This window comes from Staurois parvus, unplaced genomic scaffold (genome assembly GCF_062004578.1).
Source record: "Staurois parvus isolate SC_StPar_1 unplaced genomic scaffold, SC_StPar_1.0 ptg000719l, whole genome shotgun sequence".
NCBI lineage: Eukaryota > Metazoa > Chordata > Amphibia > Anura > Ranidae > Staurois > Staurois parvus.
The window spans coordinates 8,341,088-8,365,305 of NW_028318515.1; the positions used below are offsets into that span (position 1 = coordinate 8,341,088).

The 24,218-nt window shown below is 40.6% G+C and overlaps 1 protein-coding gene across 1 annotated transcript in view; it reads right to left on the minus strand.

Moving 5' to 3' along the window:
• Positions 1 to 24,218, minus strand: part of LOC149445552 (transmembrane protein 132D-like) — a 1,204,219-nt gene that overhangs the window by 205,033 nt on the left and 974,968 nt on the right. Inside the window, exon 5 of the mRNA XM_089653723.1 lies at positions 19,155 to 19,298. Coding sequence (XP_089509849.1) covers positions 19,155 to 19,298 — 144 coding nt within the window. The remainder of the gene's footprint in view (positions 1 to 19,154; positions 19,299 to 24,218) is intronic.

A 24,218-nucleotide genomic window follows, 5' to 3' on the forward strand; every position in this document is an offset into this window, starting at 1 on the left:
ATATATATATATATATATAATGCAATTGATTAACAGGGTTTATAATGTTCTGACTTAACATAAAAGTTTATCTGAAAAAAATGGAGTTTTGTTTTAAAATAAGTTTTTAATCACCATTTAAGACCAGATAAAACATTGCAATGTTTAAATTGAAATAGTCTCAGCATGCTTAGCATAAATTTGTACAACCCAACAGATTTGTCAGAAAACCTTTATTTTCCTTTCAGAATCAACATTTTCTGTGGGACACTATACTACAAAATACTCCCACAAATGTGGGCCATTGATTGCAAACAAGATTTGTTAATTTGCACACAAAAAAAAGTATTTTTCCTAACAAATACATTCAAGACCATGTGGCAAAAATGAATATACCCCAAAGAAAGTCTTAGGAGCAAAGCTAAATTTTAGACAACAAAATCCTAATTAACAAGAATTCAACTACAGGTGAATCTAATTATTCATTAAGCAGGTGTCCAGCAGACAGTTGATTATAAAAGGGCATTACTTAAAGAAAACTCCTTCCCATTTCATGCTGTCAGCAATGGCACCACATGCATAAGAAATGTCACAAAGCCTGAGAAAGAAATTAATTTCTTTACACAAGAAAGGTGAAGGCTGCAAGAAGATCAGCAAAGCTTTACTTATCAGTCAGAATACGGTAGCAAAAGTGATACAAAAATTTAACAAAGATGGAACTGCAAGCATCTTACAGAGATGTCCATGCCATCCTTGGAAGTTAATCCCTCGACAGGAGGGTCTTCTGATGAGAAGGGTTGAAGAAAATCGTCATGCAAGTTCACTGCAGTTAGCTAAAGAAGTAGAAAGCCAAACTGGGGTGATTGTTTCCCGTGACACTATACACAGCAGAGGAATGGCATGCATAGGTGTTGTCCATGAAGGAAGCCTCTCCTAAAGCTGATGCACAAAAAAGCCCACCTACAATCTGCCAGGGCCCATGCTGATAAAGAAAAAGACTACTGGGACTATGTACCCTGGAGTGATGAGACCAAGATAAATGTTTTTGGAACTGATGGCTTCAAAACTGTATGATGTCGCAAAGGTGAGGAGTACAAAGAAAAATATAAGGTGCGTACAGTGAAACATGGTGGTGGCAGTGTCCTTCTCTGGGGCTGCATGAGTGCTGCTGATGTTGGGGAGCAGCATTTCATTGACGGCATCATGAATTCAGAGATGTACTGCTCTATATTGACAGAGAAGATGATACCATAATTCCATGGCCTTGGTTGTCGTGCATTTTTCCAACATGACAATGATCCAAAATATACATCTAAGGCCAATTTTTTAAATTTCTGTAAAAGAACAGGGTGAAAGTAATTAATTGGCAAGTATGTCTCCTGATATGAACCCAAACACCTATGGGGAATTCTGAATAGACAAGTTGAGAATCACTCTACACCCAGTATCCAGGCTCTAAAATTCTTGAAGAATGGAAAAAGATAGATGTTGCAATATGTCGCCAACTTGTTCATTCCATGCCTAGAAGACTTGGTGCTGTGCTTACAAATCATGGAGGTCATATAAAATACTAGATAGAGCAGCTTTGTGTGGGGTGTATTAATTTTTGCATCAACTAATTTGAGTAAAACTGAAGATTTTGTAATCTAAGTTATATTATTAAACTTACTTTCATGTAATAAGCGAAACAATTGTTCTATAAAACTCAGTTTTGTCAAAATTTTGGAAATTGTTCTTGTGTTCATTGAGATATTGATTAAAGTCTCACTTTTCAAAAGCGGTGTACTCATTTATGTTGAGCATTGAACATGCAGCTTACATAAACGATAGCATGAGTGCAGTACCTCATAGAAACCATAATTTCTGGCTCCTGGAACTGAGGACATTGAATCAAACAAGTGTGTAAAGCTCCCTCCTTTTTCCTTGTCATACAAAATAACAGAACAGTGTTTTCACTGGCCCTGGCATGCTATTACTGCTTTCAAAGCACAAACAAGCAGAAGGTAGTTGTAAGAAATTATATTTTTAAAGTTGCTTGTATCTTAAAGTGTTACTAAACCCAGGACCCTGCATCCACTATATCTAGTCTCCCACAGTACACAGAACTTGAAAGTGCAATTATTTTAGTAAATATAAACTGCTTAATACCTTTTCTCATCAGCGGTTAGAGCAGTCTTGTGACTTCTATCTGTGTCCAGCCCAGCACTAGCTAAAGCTTGTAGGAGGAGTTTTCTTCTGCTCTAGGAGGATGCAAAAACCCTGACCTCTGTCTGACTATTATTGATTGGCCCTGTCCTGATCACATGCACTCTCCCAAGAAAAAAAAAACCTCTCTAGCAATACACATCAAACAGAGCATGTGCAAATGCCTACGGTTCAGTCTGTCTTATCAGGAGAAAAGAGGTGGTCGCTTGAAGAAGGGGAAGAACAGAGAAGGAAGGATCAAATGGCCTTTTTGCACAATGCAGATGATTAACCCCTTAGGTTCCACAGTGAGTATAACAAGCATGATTTACTGCATATACAGTACAGTACAGGCTGATTTTCCTGTTGTAGGTTTAGTAACACTTTAAGATATATTCAACTTGCCAATGTTTTTAAAGTATTTAAGGCAAATTAAATCATGATCCTAGCTATCTAAAAAAATAAAGACCTTAAAAAGGCAAAGAGTAATTTTACTTAACTATTTCAAGAACATTAAAGTATTGCTAGTAGCATTAAAAAAGCTGAACTAGTATTTCAGCATTGATATTTCTGGCTTCTTATACTGTATCTGTCGAAGGTTCAATTGGTGAGAGATTCACATGAGAACCCCCAATTATAATGCTATTGGCATTGCATGGCGTTACACTTCTCCAAAGGACGCTCCTTAAGTATAATAACTTGCCTGCAGTGAATTTACATTTTTTTTGTAACAATTGTCTTTTTGAAATGAACCTAAGAGATGACTACTGCTGGGAAGCTTGCCTTTAACGTTTCCAAGATATGAAATATTCTAGTAGATAATAGCAGTTTTGGTGGAGTGGACGTTTAACCCTACAGCTGCTGGGCCCTGCCACTATTGTTACCCATGATGGCAAGATCTTTTTTGCTATTTTGTCCTACTTTTCACTTCTTTAAAAGTTGGCATACAAAACCCCAATACCCCAAAACCATATATGATCTGAAACCACAGAACCTGGAATATTCTAAATTAAGGTTTAAAGCCCCCCATCACTTTAACTCCTTCTTGCCCTCTCTAACCTATAGCTAGGTCTTAAGGTAGATGCTGGGAGTGCACAAGGAATCTGCTCTCAACACAGCAACCTTGGGCGTCATAGACGCATAAGTGCAACAAGTGGAAGTTAAATCTCACTCTCCTTGCCAGCACATGTATGTATTATATGGTTGGCAAAACAAAAACCATGCTGGGTCCCACTTAAAATCCTTATCAAACCCATATCCAGTGTTTTTTACAAAAAAGAACAAAGCTGGCCAGGAAATTTCATTTACTTGCAATTTTTTCTTCTTTTTTTTTCATCCTACAGGTGTACCACTTTACATGCAGACAAAAAGGCATCAAACATTTTATTTAAAAGAAATTTTGTATTTTTAATTTTTCCCTTTAATTCACATTAAAAGACCTGCTCTCTGCTGAGCTGTATTTTTAATGTTGGCAGTGCCCAGCTACCAGTGCCCTATTTTTTAACAAAAGCTTGCAGATTGCTCTGAAAAAAAATACAAAATTTCATTCTTATAGACATCAATAGGGTTTTGGAGTTATAGTATGTTCAGTGTTTGAGAATTTCCCCTCTTAGTTTCAGCTAACTCAACTTTGCTTAGCTTTCTCATCCATACTGTATGTGTGTTACGAACACATTCTATTATGTTGTAGGAACACTGCTAAACTTTAAAGAGAAGCCTCCATTTTTAGCATTGCAGGTCCACTCTTTAGCATGTTTTTCCTTTCACATGTTCCCAGGAGCACTCCAACAGGTTTGACCTGAACTTTGATTAATCAAGGCAGCAAACAAACATAGCTACATTGCATGACTGCTTTATAAAGCAAGTCCATAGAATAAAACAAACAAAATATCTGCTTGTGCGAGCCTTTAAGTAAACTTAGGTCAGTTACTGGCTAACAGGCTGCCCTGCAAATAGGTTCCCCAACACAAAGAGGCAGCACTTGTATCTTTTTAATGTTGTGTCAGCAGTCAGCCTGTCAGGGACCATCGCGACGCATGGGTCTGCACATGCGTAGGTGTCTGTCAAGACATGCAGGCAGCAGGGCACTAGGACCCAGGCGCACCCATCTATGACAGTGCTGGGCAGGCACTAGGACCTAGGCTGCGCCTGTCAGGTGCAGGGCGGGCTACTTAAACCAGCCCTGCACAGACACTTGTTGCCGAATGGTCTTTCTGCATATCCTGTTACCTGTGTTGTGAGTACTTTGATCCGGATTGTCTGACCTAGCTGCCTTCTCCTGTCCTGACCCCTTGGCTTGCCTGACTCTGCTCCTGGATGTTCCCCTTTAGAGTTGATCTCCTGTTATTGACTCAGCGTGTGACCCGACCATTCTTTGCCTACTGTTTTATACCGCACCGACCCCCTGGCTTGTTTGACTCTGCCCTTTCTCATTCCTCCATCCATCCATCCCTCAGGGATCCCCGGGTCCCCTCACATCAGACTCTCACCCTGCAGGAGCCTCCGGCAGACTCCTCTACCACTGATAGAGATATCCGGTAGCTGCGACCTGGTCCCGGAGCGCTCCAAGTCCATCCCCAGCATCAGGGGCCCTGGCGAACAAGTGCTCTGGAACTTAGACTTTGCACTCTGGAGAGGCTCTATCAGGGGACTGATAGAGGTGCTGTTGGGTGATCCCTTACACAGCCTTTTCACCCAGCAGCCAGCTCCCACAGCAGAGAGAAGGGATAATGGAGAGCCCTGAGCACCAGCCAGCTTGCATATGTAAATGCCTATACAGCTGAGACTAATAATAATGTCTGGAAATCCAGACAAGAAGTCAACCTAGCAAAATAGACTTTATCCCAATTAAAAATTCTACAAAGTCTCCTGTCTTCAGGATCTATCACAAAATATATTTAAGATATTAAAAAAAGGTGTTCTCCATATTAGTGATAAACCCTAAATCCCCTCACCAAGTGTAGATGGCAAACCTGTGTGACACAAACATTGATCAAAATGCTGCCAGCTGGTGCTTCACAATTTACAGAATATATATTTTGACAGTGCGAGGCCCTTCCACTGTGAAAATGGCTGTAAAAAGGACTCAAGGGTCGCACATAAGCAGAATGCAGGACTGGAGAGTGTCGATTGAGAATTGAAAAATATTTTTTACAACTTTCCCTAGATTTTGGTATTTCCAGATTGAGCTCCATAGTTTGGGAGATTTCACAGCCTTGGGAGGGAAGAAATCTCCAACCCAGTGCTCCAGGCTCTTGCAGGAGGGCAGGTACTCTCACAGTCCATTTAATGAAGAATTTAGGAATTTCTCATGCCTTTTTTTGAGACAGGTGTGTTCTACTCAAAGACAGCACTCCATGTTGGAGGATATGTTTGTTATGTTATGTTATGTTGGGAGGTGTTAGGTAGTCTAGGTATGCCACTGTGCCTATTGGGAAAATGCTCTTTTTCTGCTGTTTTTCCTCCAGTACAGTCAACACCTAATACAGTTTAATTTGTATGCATATTGCTATATGATGTTTCTATTGTTCCATCTGGCTTTTCATCCTGCTCCTCCGAGGAATCAACATCGGTGTATAAATGGAGCATTAATTTCCCTTCGCCAATATATGAATGCTATCACTAGATGAAGTCATAATACAGGCAACTTTAACCAACAATTTCAGTAGTCTGATTCATTTCATTAATTAGACTTTAACATTCTGGAAGTCCTCCTCCACATGCTTTACAACTAATTAGCCAGAGCAAGTTATTGCATGCTGCATACTATACAAATGTAAAAATGTATTTTTACTCACAATAACGACAGATATAACCAGAAAATTTAACAATGATATAAGTAGAAAATGCATTTTGTGACACAGACCCTTTAATTAGTAGAGAAGCTTGCAAGTTTTGAGAAGGCACTAAAGTGCCTTTACAAACAGAATTACATTTTTTATTGTATCATCTGCTGCTTTAACAGCCCTGCACATTTCATCATAGCCTCACATGCTGCTGTTAAACTTTGGGTATAAAAAGTTATCCTAAGAAAAGGATACATTCTACGTTTTAAAAGAGCATCTACAATAGCTCTGAAAAATCTCAAAGCCCTATGTTACCTGCCAAACCAAATAACATATGAATTAAGGAAAAAGACTTTAAAATATACTGTCAATAATCTGGATATATGGCTTAACTGAAGGCAAACTGTTGCTTTTCTCATCATCAGCTCAGTTGCTCATATTTGTGAGAAGGTTTTTTTAAAAATGCTAAGTGTCATATAGTACATTATATGATTTTCAGAGATCCTCGTTGCATACAATTCTTTTCTTTATTTTCCTTTAGTCAAAATCCATTCAATGGCTCTTCTTAGTTAATACAAATGCAATCTACAAAGCTAATAACGCAATCTACAAAGCCACATCCAATGAGGGCCATTTCAATCAGGAGTGCTCAACCCATGGCCCATGGGGCAAAGCCCTCTGATGTGGCCCGTGACCTCAAACCAGGGAAGTGCATGCCTGGAGTCTTCAACCCATTGAATGCAATCTGGGCTTGCCGACCTGCCATCCCAGAGCATCAGAGTGCAATGAGCTGGTGCCAGCAGCGGAGGGAGCAGGCGACTATGGAAGCAGCAGGAGCCGCATAAGCAATGCTTTCTCTGTAGCGGCAGCTTCTGTCCAAGGCTGATACCTAGTGCACTCCGCCTCCAATCCTATCTAACAGCCTGGAGAGGGATGCCAGCAGCAGCTGCAAGAGGAGGAAAAAGGCAGTGTATTAACATATACACTGGGCATAATAGCTTTTGCAATGGGTATATTAACAAAGTAAAAGAGTTAACAGCTATCAGGCTGCTTTAACAATGATCTGCGGATGCAGCACAGTTCACCTGCGGCTTTCCTGTGGGTTAGTTGGACTGAGCCTTAGACTTCTATTATATTTTGAATGCAGAATTTTTGGTGCACTTTCAAAAAGTGCACCACACCCACAAGATGTAATAGAAGTCTATGGAAAGCACACCTAACCCACAGGAAAGCTGCATCTACACTGCACTGCACTGCGAAAGCAGCCTTATAGGGGTTCAGGACAGTAAGGGCTTGTTTACATTTGTGGTTTGGGAGGAGGTAAAACCCAATAGTTCATTTTTAAAAAATCACTTTGCTCTTCCTCTTCAAAAGGTTAAGCACCCCTGATTTAAATTGTGACCCATCGCATAGTCATGTCAGAGCATAGAGTGGACATATCAGGCATATGCCTAAATACAAAATATAAAAGTTTTCTAGCTTGCAACCCTGACAACAAACAGTACAAACATACAAAATTTTCTTTGGGGCGCATGCATGGTGAAAAGCTGGACAGAAGCTAGTAGCCAGAGCTCTAAGGGCAGCATATACTTCTATGGGTTCCCTAGGGCTTATTAGCCCTTGATTCTACCTTTTTACCTCGCACCCCTGGAGAAACATCTAGTGTATGCCAGCACCCAAGAACTGCCACAAAAAACAAAACACATTCCATGGGAGACAGTGAGCACTTCATACACCTAACTAAAGCAGACTTGGATTTCAGTCTTTCCGAAATGTATGAGAAACTAGAACAGACGTTCCAGTCCGAACTACACATATCCACCAACACACTCTCTCTGGAGATAGCAGCCTTAGGCAATGGAACTGATCTATAAGAAACCAAACATTATGAGCTCAGCCTGGCCTTTTCAGACCTCAGAAAGGAACATGAAGCTCTCTCTGGGACAGTACTCCAAGCACACCTGGAAGACCTAGATAACAGAAATAGATAAAACAATCTCAAGGTGAGGGGAGTTCTAGAGATAGTTACTGATCTACTTCTATCGGTGCAGAAGCTGTTCCAACCTCTGCTCTCTGACACTCCAATTGCATTCTTCATTTGTGATAGGATACATAGGGCTCTACGCCCTAAACCACCTCCTGAAAAGCCTCCCAGAGACACTGTGATGTGTCTTAAAGATTTTCCGATTAAGAAGGAGATACTACTGGCTTCCTGCAACACCCTGAGCATTCAGCTGAATGGGGTACCAATTCAGCTATATCCAGACATCTCTCTTACCACTGTGGACAAGCGTCACAAGATGAAAGAGGTCACCACTGTACTGAAAGCTGCAAGGATCCTTTATCACTGGGGTTTCCGTTTAATCTTCAGATTCCCCATAATAGCTCCACAGTTACCACGGTTCCAGACGGGAAGGAATCTTTAGTGAAGTTAGGCCACCTTGATGCTGTGGTATTACCACAGTTGCCATCTACTCCGCGCTCATCTCCAAGCTGGGTGATCCCTTCTCCTAGACTAGACTGCAGAAGGCAACACCAAGATCAAGCAACCTGACTAAGTAATAACTTATTCATTATGGGGATTCCTTCTCCACTTTAACTGGTGTACTGACTATCCACCATCAGACTGGTTACTGTATTAAACTTTTTCAGCAGGTGTTTCCCTCTTTTTTTTTCCTGCATTTTAGCCACACAATTGTTCCAGTTGGCTAACTTTGCTTATTTGAGCATTAGAGTATTGAACTGTATAGTCCTGGTTAATAGCTTCATTTAGGTCAGTGGGGTGTTTTCTCCTGAACCCTTTTGGTCTTAGATGCCTAATACCATGTTTATTGTTTTTTTTATTACCTATATTTTTTTCATTATTCCATATACTTACTGTAACATATATAACTTCCCCCTGGGAATTCCTATTGTTTACATTCCCATTACCTAGGATTTATAATTTAATTAAGCTACATCAGTATACTGTATGTTGGTTTATATGCACTCTCCTAGACTTGGACTCTCTCTCACTTTTTCTCTTTTTTTTTCCAAATTGATATGGGTCACAGAATAATGTTCCATAACACCAAAGGAATTCCCCACAAAAGAGGAAAAAAGCTTTTATAAGTGTATGGGAGCTGATGTTCTCCTCCTACAGGAGACTCAATTCTCCCTACATAATCATTCCCTATATTTTGACAAATCCTATAAGCAATGCTTTTTTACTACCTTTGAGTCCAAGCTAAGGGGTGTTGCAATCTTGATTAAAAACTTGGTTATGCTGGATGTACGACAAGTCTATAAGGACCTTGCCATAAGATTCCAGATCATTAAGGGTTATTTACAGGGTAAATTGATTACATTGGCATCTGTATATGCTCCAAATGACTCTCAGGCAACCTTTTTTAAGTCATTTTTTCAGGTGTTAGACAATATTCATTTGCCACATTTAGTGGTTGGAGGAGATTTTAACTCAGTTGCACACACCAAGCTTAACAGAAGCCCTGTAGTTTCAATAACTAATGCTTTCTCTAAGACTCTTAAACACTGATCACATCAGTTGATTGACTTTGGAGACCCCTTACTGTGGGTGTCGGAGAATACACATGTTATTCCCACCACCATCACAGCTATGGCCACCTGGACAACATTTATAGCTCTTCCATTTTGCTAGCCAACTCATCTAGTGCTATGATCCATGTCTGCCCTTGGTCTGATCATTATATAGTATCCTTTTCAATTTCTCATGTAGGCCTCTCTCTACTGGAGCTTGGGGTCTTATTGATTCTCTCCTTACATGCTCATCCATAGGAGCCCAGTTATCAGAATGTCTAGTTCAGGGGTCCTCAAACGTTTTAAACAGGGGGCCAGTTCACTGTCCCTCAGACTGTTGGAGGGCCGGACTATAGTTAAAAAAAAAAAAAAACTATGAACAAATGCGGACACAGTACAGGAGATGACCATAGACTGCGGACATACAACGGCGGCGGGAATACTGGGCCGGCCGCTCCATAAGACGCACAGACATTTCCCCCCAAGTGTGTCTTATGGAGCGAAATAGTGCCCCATCATTGGTATCAGTGGGAGGAATAGTGCCCCATCATTGGTGTCAGTGGGGGGAATAGTGCCCCATCATTGATATCAGTGGAAGGAATAGTGCCCCATCATTGGTATCAGTGGGAGGAATAGTGCCCCATCATTGGTATCAGTGGGAGGAATAGTGCCCCATCATTGGTATCAGTGGGAGGAATCGTGCCCCATCATTGGTATCAGTGGGAGAAATCGTGCCCCATCATTGGTGTCAGTGGGAGGAATCGTGCCCCATCATTGGTGTCAGTGGGAAGAATCGTGCCCCATCATTGGTGTCAGTGGGAAGAAACGTGCCCCATCATTGGTGTCAGTGGGAAGAAATGTGCCCCATCATTGGTGTCAGTGGGAGGAATAGTGCCCCATCATTGGTGTCAGTGGGAAGAATCGTGCCCCATCATTAGTGTCAGTGGGAAGAATCGTGCCCCATCATTGGTATCAGTGGGAGGAATAGTACCCCATCATTGGTGTCAGTGGGGGGAGGAATAGTGCCCCATTATTGGTGTCAGTGGGGGAAGGGGATAGTGTCCCAACATTGGTGTCAGTAGGAGGAATAGTGTCCCATCATTGGTGTCAGTGGGAAGAATAGTGCCCCATCATTGGTGTCAGTGGGAAGAATAGTGCCCCATCTTTGGTGTCAGTGGGAGGAATAGTACGTCATTGGTGTCAGTGGGGGGGAATAGTGCTCTGTCACTGGTGTCAGTGGGAGGAATAGTACATCATTGGTGTCAGTGGGCGGGGAATAGTGCCCCATCATTGGTGTCAGTGGGAGGAATAGTGTCCCATCATTGGTGTCAGTGGGAAGAATAGTGCCCCATCTTTGGTGTCAGGGGGAGTAATAGTACGTCATTGTGTCAGTGGAGGGAAATAGTGCTCCGTCATTGGTGTCAGTGGGGGGGATAGTGTCCCAACATTGGTGTCAGTGGGGGAAGGAATAGTGTTCCATCGTTGGTGTCAGTGGGGGGTGGAATAGTGCCCCATTGTTGGTGTCAGTGGGGGGTGGAATAGTGCCCCATTGTTGGTGTCAGTGAGGTGGAGGAATAGTGCACCATCATTGGAGTCAGTGGGGGGGAGGAATAGTGCCCCATCGTTGGTGTCAGTGGGGGGTGGAATAGTGCCCCATCGTTGGTGTCAGTGGGGGGTGGAATAGTGCCCCATCATTGGAGTCAGTGGGGGGGAGGAATAGTGCCCCATCGTTGGTGTCAGTGGGGGGTAGAATAGTGCCCCATCGTTGGTGTCAGTGGGGGGTAGAATAGTGCCCCATCATTGGAGTCAGTAGGGGGGAGGAATAGACAATAGACAAACTCTATCACCTCCATAGCCAATCCGATTCTCCAGATCTATTACACCAGATCAACTGTAAAAGGGTTGCGCTACATACAATAGTTTCCGAACACGCTGAAAAATCCTTACGTTGGTCCAAGGCCCATTTTCTCCCATATAGTAACTCGGCTACTGCTATGTTTGCGAGAAAGCTTAATCAACCCCTCCATATATAAGCTCAGGAATCCTCATCCCATGGAAGTCTTACAAATTTTCTCTAGCTATTACCAAGATCCCCTCTCCAAGCCACACACCCAGCCTTATTCCACTTCACTGGCCTGGCTGGATGTTTCTTTCTCTTCCGCAACTTACGGAAGAGCAGGTGCGCATTTTTGAATGCTCCATGCAAGGAAGATGAAATCACAGCTATTATTGCTTCTCTGAAATCCTCCAAAGCCCAAGGTCCAGATGGATTTTCTGTATCTTACTATAAGAGATTTTCTGGATTTTTAGTCTCTAAACTGGCCAAACTATTTACTTATATACTGAAAGAGCACCCTTTTTTCCTTATGATATGTTACTAGCTAACGTAATTAATCCCCAAGGCAGACAAAGATCTTACCCTTCCTCAGAATTACTGCCCCATTTTGGTCATTAATAATGACAAACATTTTTGCCCGTCTCCTTGCAGACCAATTAGCCTCAGTTATCACATATTTGATCTCTTCTGACCACACTGGTTTTATACCATTCAGGCAAATCACAGATAACATCCGATAATATCATCCAGAATGCAGAACTACACCCTCAGAGTTATGCTTGCTAGCCTTGATATACATAAATGAAAGTTAAGCTATGATATACATATTATGAGCATTAAGCCGTGATATACATAAAGCTTTCAATAGCATCCTTTGGTACTAACTAGATAGCATGCTATCTAAATTTGGCATTATAGAGGAATTTGTTAATGGCTTTTGAACTCTTTACAACCACAATTGGACAGGTATTAAATTACCTGGGTGCACATCACACTATTTTACCCTGGGTCATGGAACAAGGCAGGGATGTCCTCACTCATTGCTTCTATTCGATCTGACTATAGAGCCATTAGCACATTCATTATTTCAAATCCTAACATTCGGGGTTACATAAAAGGAGACCAGGAATTTAAACTCAGCTTATATGTGGATGATGTCCTTATGTTCTTGTCTGAAATGATAGTTTCCCTACTGAACCTTCTGTCCAGGTATTTCAAGATCCCTCAGGATTTGGTGTGAACACATCAAAATGTGTAGCCTTACCTATCAATATCACTCATCTATCCCTAATAGATGGAATCCAGGGCAAATGTGGCTTTTCTTGGAGCAGCAGTTCTCTAGCATACCTAGGCATTCACTTAGCCCCTTCCCTTTGTTTGATGTACTCCTATAATTACCCCCCAGATATTTTCCCATATTAAACAATGGTTAACAATATGATCAACTTATCATATCTCCTACCTAGGCAGGGTGCAAGTGGTTAAGATATTCATATTACTGAAACTACTATCTTAATTTAGGGTCCTACCCCTTTATGTTTCCCGTTTGCACACTGAGACAATTCAGTCTGAAGTGAATACATCTATCTAGCAAAACAAAAAACCTAATTTAGGATGCCTGCTAAAGTATAGGTCCTAATCAGAAGACGGCCTAGATCTGCCTAACCTTTAGAAATATTGTTTAACAGTGAGGTTGATGAAATTGGCACAATGGCATGCCCCCTCCCCCCTGCACATATACCAAGGATCTGATTTGAACATATTTCAGTAGAACCTTTTTACCTCTCAAGGGTCATTTAGTCACGCTCTATACGCCTAGAGGATATTGGCCCACTTAATGGAGTAGTGTGCCAATCCCTAAACCTATGGTCACTCTACAAAGTGCAATATAATTTGCTGCCCCTGTCCCCCCAGTTAGCCTCCTACTTAGGTAAGTCTACATTCCCACCTGCATATGCTTCTAGGTTGGAGTTTGCTCGATGGGAGGACAAAGGCTTGGTGACTTTAAACTCTCTTTCCCAGGAGTTGCCCTTTAGTTCCTGTTCCTTTTTACAACACTATGTTCTTACTCATTTTGAATTTTATACATATTCGCAGATTAGACATTTTTATTCTGCCTATCACTCTTCAAAGTAGGGAGATACAAGAGGGGCTTTTGAATGATTATGTGGTGAGACAAAGGAATTATTTCAATCATTCAATGAGCATTTCATTCCAGCCAAGTCCTCTGCAAGGCTGAGTTGGGAAGCAGAGACAGGTCAGGAGTTTTCTGCAGAGGTCTGGCTAGATATGATCTCAAATATGCACAAATGCACACGTTCTATAGAGATTAAAGAGACTGTTATCAAACTTCATACTCGATTGTATTATACCCCTGCTAAACTACATAAATTGTATCCGTTCGTAGCTAAGACATGTTTCCAGGGTTGTCAGGATAGAGGTACACATTTACATACAGTATCTTCAGGAGCTGAAGAGCTCTTCAGGCACTTTGTCAACAGGCATCAATCAAGGTGTCCCAAATCACTGGCACTTCAATAACTTTAAATACCAAATGTGTTTATTTTTTTCTGAGATGCCAGAGGTAGCACCCCCTTGCCAAAAATTGGAACACACATTATTTAGTGCCATCCATTGGGCTATCACCCTTTACTGGTGTTCTCCTTCTGTATCCTGGTCTCAGGTATTTCATCACATGAAGGCAATAAAACTAATGGAAAGGGTCCATCATACAGTTATTGATACTGTGCATATCTTTAATTGCAAATGGGAATCTTGGTCATCCTATTAACTACAAGCAGTTACTTTATAAATAATTTGTTATTCCTAGGCAGTTATATAATACAGTTACAGATTGGTTGCTTTTGCTCCAGTAACTTTTATAAACAGATTTATAAAGCTATGTAGCAATCATAGTTGTAACCTCAGTAGGCTACCAAAATATAATATAGATTGGCCTCATGATTTTCATTTCTTTTTGTTGATTTCTGGACAGAGAATTGAATTGTAACTACTTGTACTCTGTTTCTCTGACATTTTGTAAGATCTCTCTGTCATTTCAATGCATATGTTTTTATACCTTAATAAAAATGTTGGTAAACAAAAATAATTTTTTTGCAATATTACATTAAAACAGAGGTCTTATTTACATTTATCTGAAAACTTAGGCCAACATGAATTATCTTGGGGGATAATATACAGCTCCCTCTGTGTGCCTGTGCTAATTTACTCATGGCTTCTTAGTTTAGTCTTTAGAATGGGGTTTAACATAGAATAAGCTTGGTTCTTCTCAAGTGCCTGGAAGCTAGGATCAGTAGGCTAATGGAACTGATGTGAGTGCTCCTAATGGAGCAACTAATGAATTATTACCAAATATTGCCATCTGCCAAAAATGTTTGTAATAATGATAATAATAATAATAATAATAATAACACAGGTCTGCGACTAAAAAGCTGTTTGATAATTTCCATGTATTTTGGTGTGCTGGAAACAAATAAAATATTGAAAAAACTCCTAGACGTCATGATTTGCCACAAAGTGCACAATTGTCTTCAAATTTATCAAATTTTTTAAATTTTTGGTATTCTTTTTATATTATGGGTTTTTAACCAAATTTAAAGTCCAAATTACTATTCATTAATTCACATAAGTGCATTTAAGATATAAAATGCCAAAAAAACCTTTAAGGGGTTGTCCGAGTTATGTAAAAAAAAATATAGCACTGTAAATCTGATGGTTAGCAATATATACATAACCTAAGCAAGTTTTAGGGAAAAAAAATTCTATTTCCTCATTTCCCTAGTTCTCTTCTGGCCCTTTGTTGTTATTTGCAGGTAAACAATCTGTACCCCTCCCCCCCTGCAAAGGGGGTGAATACAAGTGCTGCTCTGAGAGACACGTCTGACTACAAAAAAATCACTGCACCAAGAAGAGTTTGCAGCCGAGGGTGCTAACAGTCGGTGAATAAAATGTCCTCCGAGAAACTTTGGTACCTTCCCATAAAGTTCTTCTACGACCTCTCCACATAAAATTGGGATTGATGAAGCAATTCGTAAAATCACTTCCAAGATATGGAGAATGCTTCAAATACTTGGTCACCAAGTTTCCAGGCCTGTCGGAGGCAAACTTGAAGGAAGGTGTGTTCATCGGACCAGAGAGTAGAAGGCTTATAGTTGATCAAGAGTTTGTCAATACCATGATGGATCCTCAAAAAGAAGGGTGGATTGCAGTTAAAAAAGTCGTACAGAAATTCTTAGGCAATAACAAATATCCTCACTACAAAAAGATCGTCGGACGAATGCTGAAAGCATTTCAAGCTTTAGGTTGCCTGATGAGTTTGAAAGTGCATTTTCTCCAGTCCCACCTTGACTACTTTCCTGAAAATTTGGGAGCTGTGAGTGAGGAACAAGGTGAATGATTCCACCAAGACATTAAAGAGATGGAAAGAAGATACCAGGTAAAATGGAGCATTACAATGATGGCAGACTACTGTTGGATGCCTCAGAGAGACATTCCAGATGCTACTCACAAGCATAAATGCACCAAGAGGAGCCTCACAGGGAAGAAGAATCGAGTTTAGTGTGTGTAGGTGAGCTCATTTCAGTTCAAAAAAGGATTTTCATGAAAAAATTGTAATAGAACTTTAATTTTGTAAGTCTATTTCCATTTATTTTGAGGTATTGCCTTATTTAACATAGTTACCTAAATTGACAGGAAACATGATGTCCTATGACAAAATGGAGGTCATTTTTGGATTCAGTGCACCAAAAAACATGAAGATTACGTGGAATAACCAAAAAAGGTCTTGAAAAAAATGTTTTGCAGACCTGTGTAATAATAATAATAATAATAATAAAAAACTTTATTTAAAATAGCTCCTTTAAAAGATAGCTTCTCTAAGTGCTTTACAACGAAAGGACAAGAAATACAGTATAAAACAAGGGAAAAAAAGGATAATTAAGTGAAAGGAAATATTTTTAGATTTGATTTGAATGAGTTTAGAGAAGATGACTCTCTCATGTTCCTTGGAAATGAATTCCAGAGTTTTGGAACATAGCAGCAGAAGGCTCTGTCTCCCACCGAGTATAAGTGAGTAAGGGGGATACAGAGAAGACCAAAAGTGGGGGTTACCAGTGCAGGAGTAAGTAGATCAACATTCAGACAGATAATGGAGTGACAAGTAATGAAGAGCATTATAGGTGTGCAAGAGGATCCTAAAGTCTATGCAAAACCTGACAAGTACCCAATGCAGGGACTCCAGGATAGGGGTAATATGGACACTTGTACACAACCTAGTGAGGATTCTGGCTGCAGAATTACGTACATATTGTAGTCGATTAATAATTTAGGTACACCAGCAAGTAGAGCATTGCAGTAGTCAAGTCAGGAGAACACAAATGTACAGATCAGCTTTTCAGCTACATATAGCACAGGATGCAGCCGAGCAATGTTTCTCAAGTGGAAAAAATATATTCTGACAACATTTTGTACATGTGGATCAAAGGTCAAGCTGGCATCAAATATCACCCCTAGATTTTTCAATTTAAACTGAAGCACAAATACATCGATAGATAGGCTACTGGGACTGGCCTTGCACAATTGATGGGGGGTGCCAATAAGCATGACTTCAGTCTTGCCACAGTTTAATTACAGGAAATTATGGGCCATCCAAGTTTTGATATCACAGATACAGTTAGCTAGGACAGAAGCAGCCAAAGTAGAATCTGGTTCAGTCTGGATGTATAGCTGAGTGTCATTAGTATAGAAGTGATAATTGAGCCCATGTGATCTAAACAGTTGGCCAAGTGGAAACATGTGAATGCTAAAAAGTAAGGGGCCCAAAATTGAGCCCTGAGGAACACTGTATTTGACTGGACCGATTTCAGATTGAAATCCGCCAAGACAAACAAAGTGACAGAAATCAGAATCATTAAGATATGACTTAATCCGTTTCAGGAGCCAATTCTGAGATTCCAAATATGGATTCAAGATGAGTTTGAAAAGTCACTGTTGAGATTTACACACCTCTGCCCCACAGTATGACCAAGAGGTTTACCTAACTACTTCCTGGTTCAGGTTTACTGTTTTTTTACATCACCTCCTTGTTAACTACTTCCTGCCCACTCACAGTACATTTACTGCGGGTGGGTGGTATGAGCAGGCTGGATCATGTACATGCTTATGATCCAGCCTGTCCCGGGTTAGGGGCATGCATGCGTGCACCTGCTGCTAACCCCTGCTGTCACTGGCTACAGCGAGAATTTATCAGCAGGTCCCTGTCAATGATTTATGGCTTAGACCTGCTAATAAGCTGTAGCCAATCACAGCACAGAGCCCTGTGTTTACACAGAGCACCAATCTGTCTGTTTCTTCACCCTGCAAAGGGAGAAAAAACAGCCAGGTTTGTAAGTAAAAGCAGCATATATTACACACATTACACTTGTTAGGCACACAGTTAACCCTTTAAATGCCCCTTGATTACCCCTTTATCAGCCAGTGTCATTAGTATAGTGACAGTATACAGTATTAGCACTGATCACTGTATTAGTGTCACTATTAATGTCAGTGTCAGTTAGTATGCCTCCCAGCCAGCATCAGCTAGTGCCAGATTGCCTAGAACACTATCACAGTCCCACTATAACTCACTGATCACTGCCATTACCAGTATAGCATCATAACTGTGTAAATTCCATTATATTTACCACAGTTGGTAAATGCTATAACTTTCCCACAAACCAATTATTATACACTTATTGGGATTTTATTTTTTACCAAAGACATGTAGGAAAACACATTTTGGCCTAAATTTATGAAGAAATTTGGCAGAAACAACAGAAAGTAGAAAATATTGTTTTTTTTTTTCAAAATGTTCATTCTTTTTTCATTTGTATCACAAAAGATAAAAAACTAGTGGTGATTAAATACAACAAAAATAAAGCTCTATTTATGTGAAATAAATTGTATAAATTTCATTTGGGTACAGTATTGCATGACCAAGCAATTGCCAGTTAGCAGCAAGTAGCACAGTGCCGAATAGAAAAAAAAAATGCCCTGGTCATGAAGGGGGTAAAACCTTCCCCAGGTCAAGTAGTTTACTGGACCAATCACACTGATTTGCTGTCTGGTAAAAACTGCAAGTGGACATGTGAGAAAGCTGCTTTGCTGAACTAGGAAACATGTATTGCCTGCCTAGCTGTGCAGTGTGTGGAAGATGTGTATAATAATTACTATGCCAATCCATCAAATCCCTCATCAATCAGTATTGACAATTTTAATGACTTTTGATACCAATTATTTTCAAGTATCATTCTTATGTGAGTCAGGTGAAGGGGTGCAGATTTTGCACTTGCTTTGGGATGCAAATTAAATTACCTTTTTTTCTTTCAGATAGAAAACAAGCAGTGTTTGAGCCATTAGCATGTTATTTTTCTTTATTTGACTGAAGTACCTCTTACATGTCAGCTAAATCAAAACAGCAACATATACTTGATTTAAAAGTACTTTGCTTTCGGGGTAGCCAACATCTAGCACGTTTGAAATATGGATATATGATGTATCTATGCCATGGAATGAATTAGTGTTCGATTTGTTTCCAACCTTATTTTGAAATGTAAATAACGTATGCTTAAGTTACAGTAAATTTCTTTAAACCACATTTATTGAAGATTTTAGCCATATTCACTTTTATTTTCTGACATCATCATCATCACATTTATTTTTATCCACACAAGTCCATTATTGAGAAAAAAAGTAACCAATAAAAAATACCTACAAAGTTTAAGTTGAGGTGCAAAATAAACAGGGAGATTTGCAAACCCATTTAGGAGACTTACCTTTAGCACATCTTCATCAGATGATCTGCATTCTACCACATCAGAGATATCAGTCACTGTGCTTCTGCTGTCTACACTGACAGTCTTAACAGGGACTGCTACTGTTTTACCAGTGAGGATGGCAGTATTCAGAATCTCTGCTTCCTATGATGCAAATAAATACATAAATAATACTTATTTACTTCATGTCAATTAAAAAAAACTCTTTAACAAAATACTTTCTCTGTATTTTCACTGTAATATACAGTAGCTTTGCATAAAAGTAAAATAATGGCATAAGATCAAGGAATAAATCTGTGCACTAAGAGAGAAAGGAACAGTATTTACAGTACTCCGTTACTAAACATGAAACACAACCGCTTTATGTAACAGGCAAATATGTCTGCTATATACAACTCAGTTCCAAAAAAAGTTGGGACGCTTTATAAAGTCTACAAAAAAACTAAATGCTAATATTAGCAAATCTTATAAACCCATATTTTACTGTAAATAGAAAATAGAAAACACTTCAGATGTTTAACCACTTGCCGACTACATTATAGCCAAATGCCGGCTACAATGTGGTCATCCAGTTCTGAGAGGGTGTCTATTGACGTCTGTGCCCCCAGCGCCCGCTGTGGTGGACTCTGTGATTACTGTGTCCTTCAGACACAGCTGATCAGAGAAAGGTAAAGGAACAATCACAGTGGCCCTTAACCATGTGATCAGGTATGTCCAATCACAGCTGATCACGATGTAAACACACATGTCAGTTATCAGCTTTTCCTTCCTCACACTGTGAAAACGTGAGCAGAATAAAGCCGGTAACCAGAAAATTTGAAGGGGGACAGCTACACTGATAATCAAGGCACTCATCATCAGTAGCTTGATTATCAACGCAGTCCAATTGCCTATCAGTGCTGCCTATCAATTGATTGCCTATCAATGCCGATCAGTGTCCATCAGTGCTGCCAGTCAGTGTAAATCAGTGCCACCTACCATTACTCTTCAGTGCTGCCTATTAGTGCCCATCAGTGCCGCATATCAGTGCAGCCCCATTAGTGCCTTCTCATCAGTACCCACCAGTGCTTCCTCAGCAGTGTAGCCTCATCAGTGCCCATCAGTGCTACCTATCAGTGACCATCAGCGCATATCAGTGAAGGAGAAAAATTACCTGTTTGCAAAATTTTATAACAGAAATGTTTTTTTCAAAATTTTTGGTCTTCGTTTGTTTAGCAAAAATAAAAACCCCAGTGGTGATTAAGTACCACAAAAATAAAGCTCTATTTGTGTGAAAAAAAATGATAAAAATGCCATATGGGTACAGTGCTGCATGACTGTGCAATTGTCATTCAAAGCGAGAAAGAGCTGAAAGCTGAAAATTGGTCTGGGCAGGAAGGGGGTAAAAGTGCCCAGTAGGCAAGTGGTTAAGCTGAAAACATGTACCATGTTCAGAAATATAATAAGGTTGTTTTGGAATTGAAGACAGCAACATGTCTCAAAAATAATGGGACAGGGTAACAAAAAAAGGTGGCAAAGTACAACCCCATTTCCAAAAAGGTTGGGACAGGGCCATGTTTAGCCAGGATGTAGCACCCCCCTCTTCTTTTAGAGTGGTTCTAAAGCCATAAGGTTTTTCACCTTAATGCATTCTATGCAGTAAGATGAAAAAACCTGTGCTGCAGGGTGCCCCCACAGCCCCCACTTATACTTACCTGAGCCTGATCCAATCCAGCAATGTGCACGAGAGCAGCGGCTCTCACCACTGTCTCCCTTCTCCCTGGGTGGATTGATATCAAATGCTGTGCTGAGCCAGTAGGGGGCGGGGCCAAGCTGCCCACTCTGTGTCAATGGACACAGAGAGCAGCTTGGGAGTGATCCCACGCAGGTGCCTCCATGGAACACGGTTTTCCATGGGGGCACCCGCTGAAGAGGAGGAGGCTAGAACGCCTGTGTGGGATCCCATAAGAGGAGGATCTGGGCTGCTCTGTGCAACACTACTGAACAGAGCAGGTACGTATAACATGCTTGTTATTTTAGTAAAAAAAAAAGTAAAAAAACAAAGCTTCAGTGTTGCTTAATAACACTCTGTAAACGTCTGGAAACTGAGACGATCAGTTGCTGGAGTTTTAGGCGAGAACCCTTGTCCCATTCTTGCCTGAGCATATGCTGCTCTAAAACCTGGATATACAGCATCTTTCAGCACTGAAGATGCCTTTCCAGATGTGCAAGCTGCCCATTCCATACATACTAATGCATACCATCAGAGATGCAGGCTTGTGAACCAAGCGCTGATAAAAAGCCAGAAGGTCCCTTTCCTCTTTAGTGCGGAGGTCTATGGTTGCTAAAAAGAATGTCAAATTTCAATTTGTCTGACCAGTTTTTCTATTTGCAACATATTAGTTTTAATGAACTTTGGCCCAAAGAAGATGGCAATGTTTCTGGATCATGTTCACAAATTGTTGAACCTCTGCCCATCTCTATTTCTGAGACACTCTGATTCTCTAAGATGCTCTTTTATACCCAATCATCTTTTGCCAATTACATTTCTTTGCAAAATGTTCTTCCAGCTCTTCCTTGTTAGTACCTTTTTTTGTTAGGTTAGATGTCAAAACCAAATTCAAACAATCCTTTTAAGGGTGAGAACAGCACACTAGTGGTGAGACCCATACTTCATTTTCATATTAGTCACTTACCTAAAGAGATTAGTAGTCCACACTGGAACTCAAACTGTGACAAACAAGTTCCCCCTCCTGGTGCTGCCTGAACAAACGTAAGACAAGGGCACATTTTCTGCACCTACAGTAATTGTAGGTTTTGCTAAAAGCGATTCTTTGCACTATATTGGATATTCAGCCACTCCACCCAGACTCCAGACCATAACTTTCTACTGCTACACAGCTGCAGGTTAACCAAACATGATTGGTGCGTGCTTTAGTAGAGAGAACCTGTCACCTATTTACTTTATGTCCCAAATAACTGTATCATTACATTGATGGTTAGGGGAGAAATACCTCTTACATTGGTAGCAATTGAAATGCCTCCAATTTAATTTTCTTGTAGTGTACTACCATCTTTCCTTAGTGGTCAATGGCGAGGTCCTCCACTTACAGTTGCAAGAAAAAGTATGTGAACCCCTTGGGATTACGTGGAGTTTGGCATGAATTGGGCATAAAATGTGCTCTGAACGTCATCTAAGTCACAACAATAGTAGAACACAGTCTGCTGAACATAATACTACACAAACATTAGATGTTGCCATGGTTTAATTGCACATAACATGTAAACATTCACAGTGCAGGGAGGAAAAAGTATGTGAACCTTTGGACTTAATAACTGGTTGACCCTCCTTTGGCAGCATTAACCTCAACCAAACGTTTCCTGTAGTTGCAGATCAGACCTGCACAACGATCTGGAGTAATTTTGGACCACTCCTCTTCACAAAACTGTTTCAGTGTAATAATATTCTTGGGATGTCTGGTGTGAATCGCTCTCTTAAGGTCATACCACAGCATTTCAATTGGATTGAGGTCAGGACTCTGACTGGGCCACTCCAGAAGGCGTATTCTGTACTTTTGCAGCCATTGTTTTGTTGAATTACTTGTATGCTTTGGGTCATTGTCCTGTTGCATCACCCATCCTCTGCGGAGTTTCAGTTGGCGGACAGATGGTCATACGTTTTCCTGCAAAATGTCTTGATAAACTCTGGAATTCATTTTCCCATCAATGACAACAATCCGTCCAGGCCCTGAGGCAGCAAAGCAGCCCCAAACCATGATGCTCCCTCCGCCATGTTTTACAGTGGGGATGAGGTTTTGATGTTGGTGTGCTGTGCCTTTTTTTCTCCACACATAGTGTTGTGTGTTCTTCCCAAACAACTCAATCTTGGTTTCATCTGTCCACAGTATATTTTGCCAGTAGTGCTGTGGAACATCCAGGTGCTCTTTTGCAAACTTCAAACGTGCTGCAATATTCTTTTTGGACAGCAATGGCTTCCTCCGTGGTGTCCTCCCATGTACTCCATTCTTGTTTAATGTTTTCCTTATTGTAGATGTGTCAACAAAAATGTTAGCATGTGCCAGAGATTTCTGTAGGTCTTTAGCTGACACTCTGGGATTCTTCTTTACCTCATGCAGCATTCTGCGCTGTGCTCTTGCAGTCATTTTTACAGGACGACCCCACCAAGGGAGAGTAGCAACAGTGCTAAACTTTCTCCATTTGTAGACAGTCTGTCTTACCGTGGACACATGAACATCAAGGCTTTTGGAGATACTTTTGTAACCCTTTCCAGCTTCATGCAAGTCAACAATTCTTGATCGTAGGTCTTCTGAGAGCTCTTTTCTGAGTGGCATGGTTCACATCAGACAGTGCTTCTTGAAACCAGTAAACCCAAAACAGGTGTGTGTTTTTTAAGGGCAGGACAGCTGTCAGCAACACATCCAATATCGTCACACTGATTGGAGTCAAGGTTGGCTCACTCCTGGCTCCAATTAGCTCTGGGAGAAGTCATTAAGCTAGGGTCTCACATACTTTTTCCTCCCTGCACTGTGAATGCTTACATGTTATGTGCAATTAAACCATGGCAACATCTAATGTTTGTGTAGTATTATGTTCAGCAGACTGTGTTCTTCTATTGTTGTGACTTAGATGATGTTCAGAGCACATTTTATGCCCAATTCATGCAAAACTCCACGTAATCCCAAGGGGTTCACATACTTTTTCTTGCAACTGTACATGGGTGGAAAGTAAGGAACCATTTTACATTGGTGCTCAGTGTAGTGCTCCCTTATATTGGTGGCCAGTGCAGTGCCCACTTTCATTGGTGATCACCATAGAAGTACCCCTTGCCCTGGCAATCATAATAGAGTTCTATCACATTATTGTTCAGTGTAGACGTCTTCCCTGAGATTGGTGATCAGTGGTGAACTGCTACCTTACAGTGGTGGTCAGGGAGAAGTACATCCTAAAACTTTAAAACTAGTGTCTGGTGGTGAAGTGCTTTTATATTATCATTCAATGGAGCAGTGCCCCTCACAGTGGCTGTCAGTGGTGATGTGCCCCTTACATATGTGGTTAATGGAGCAG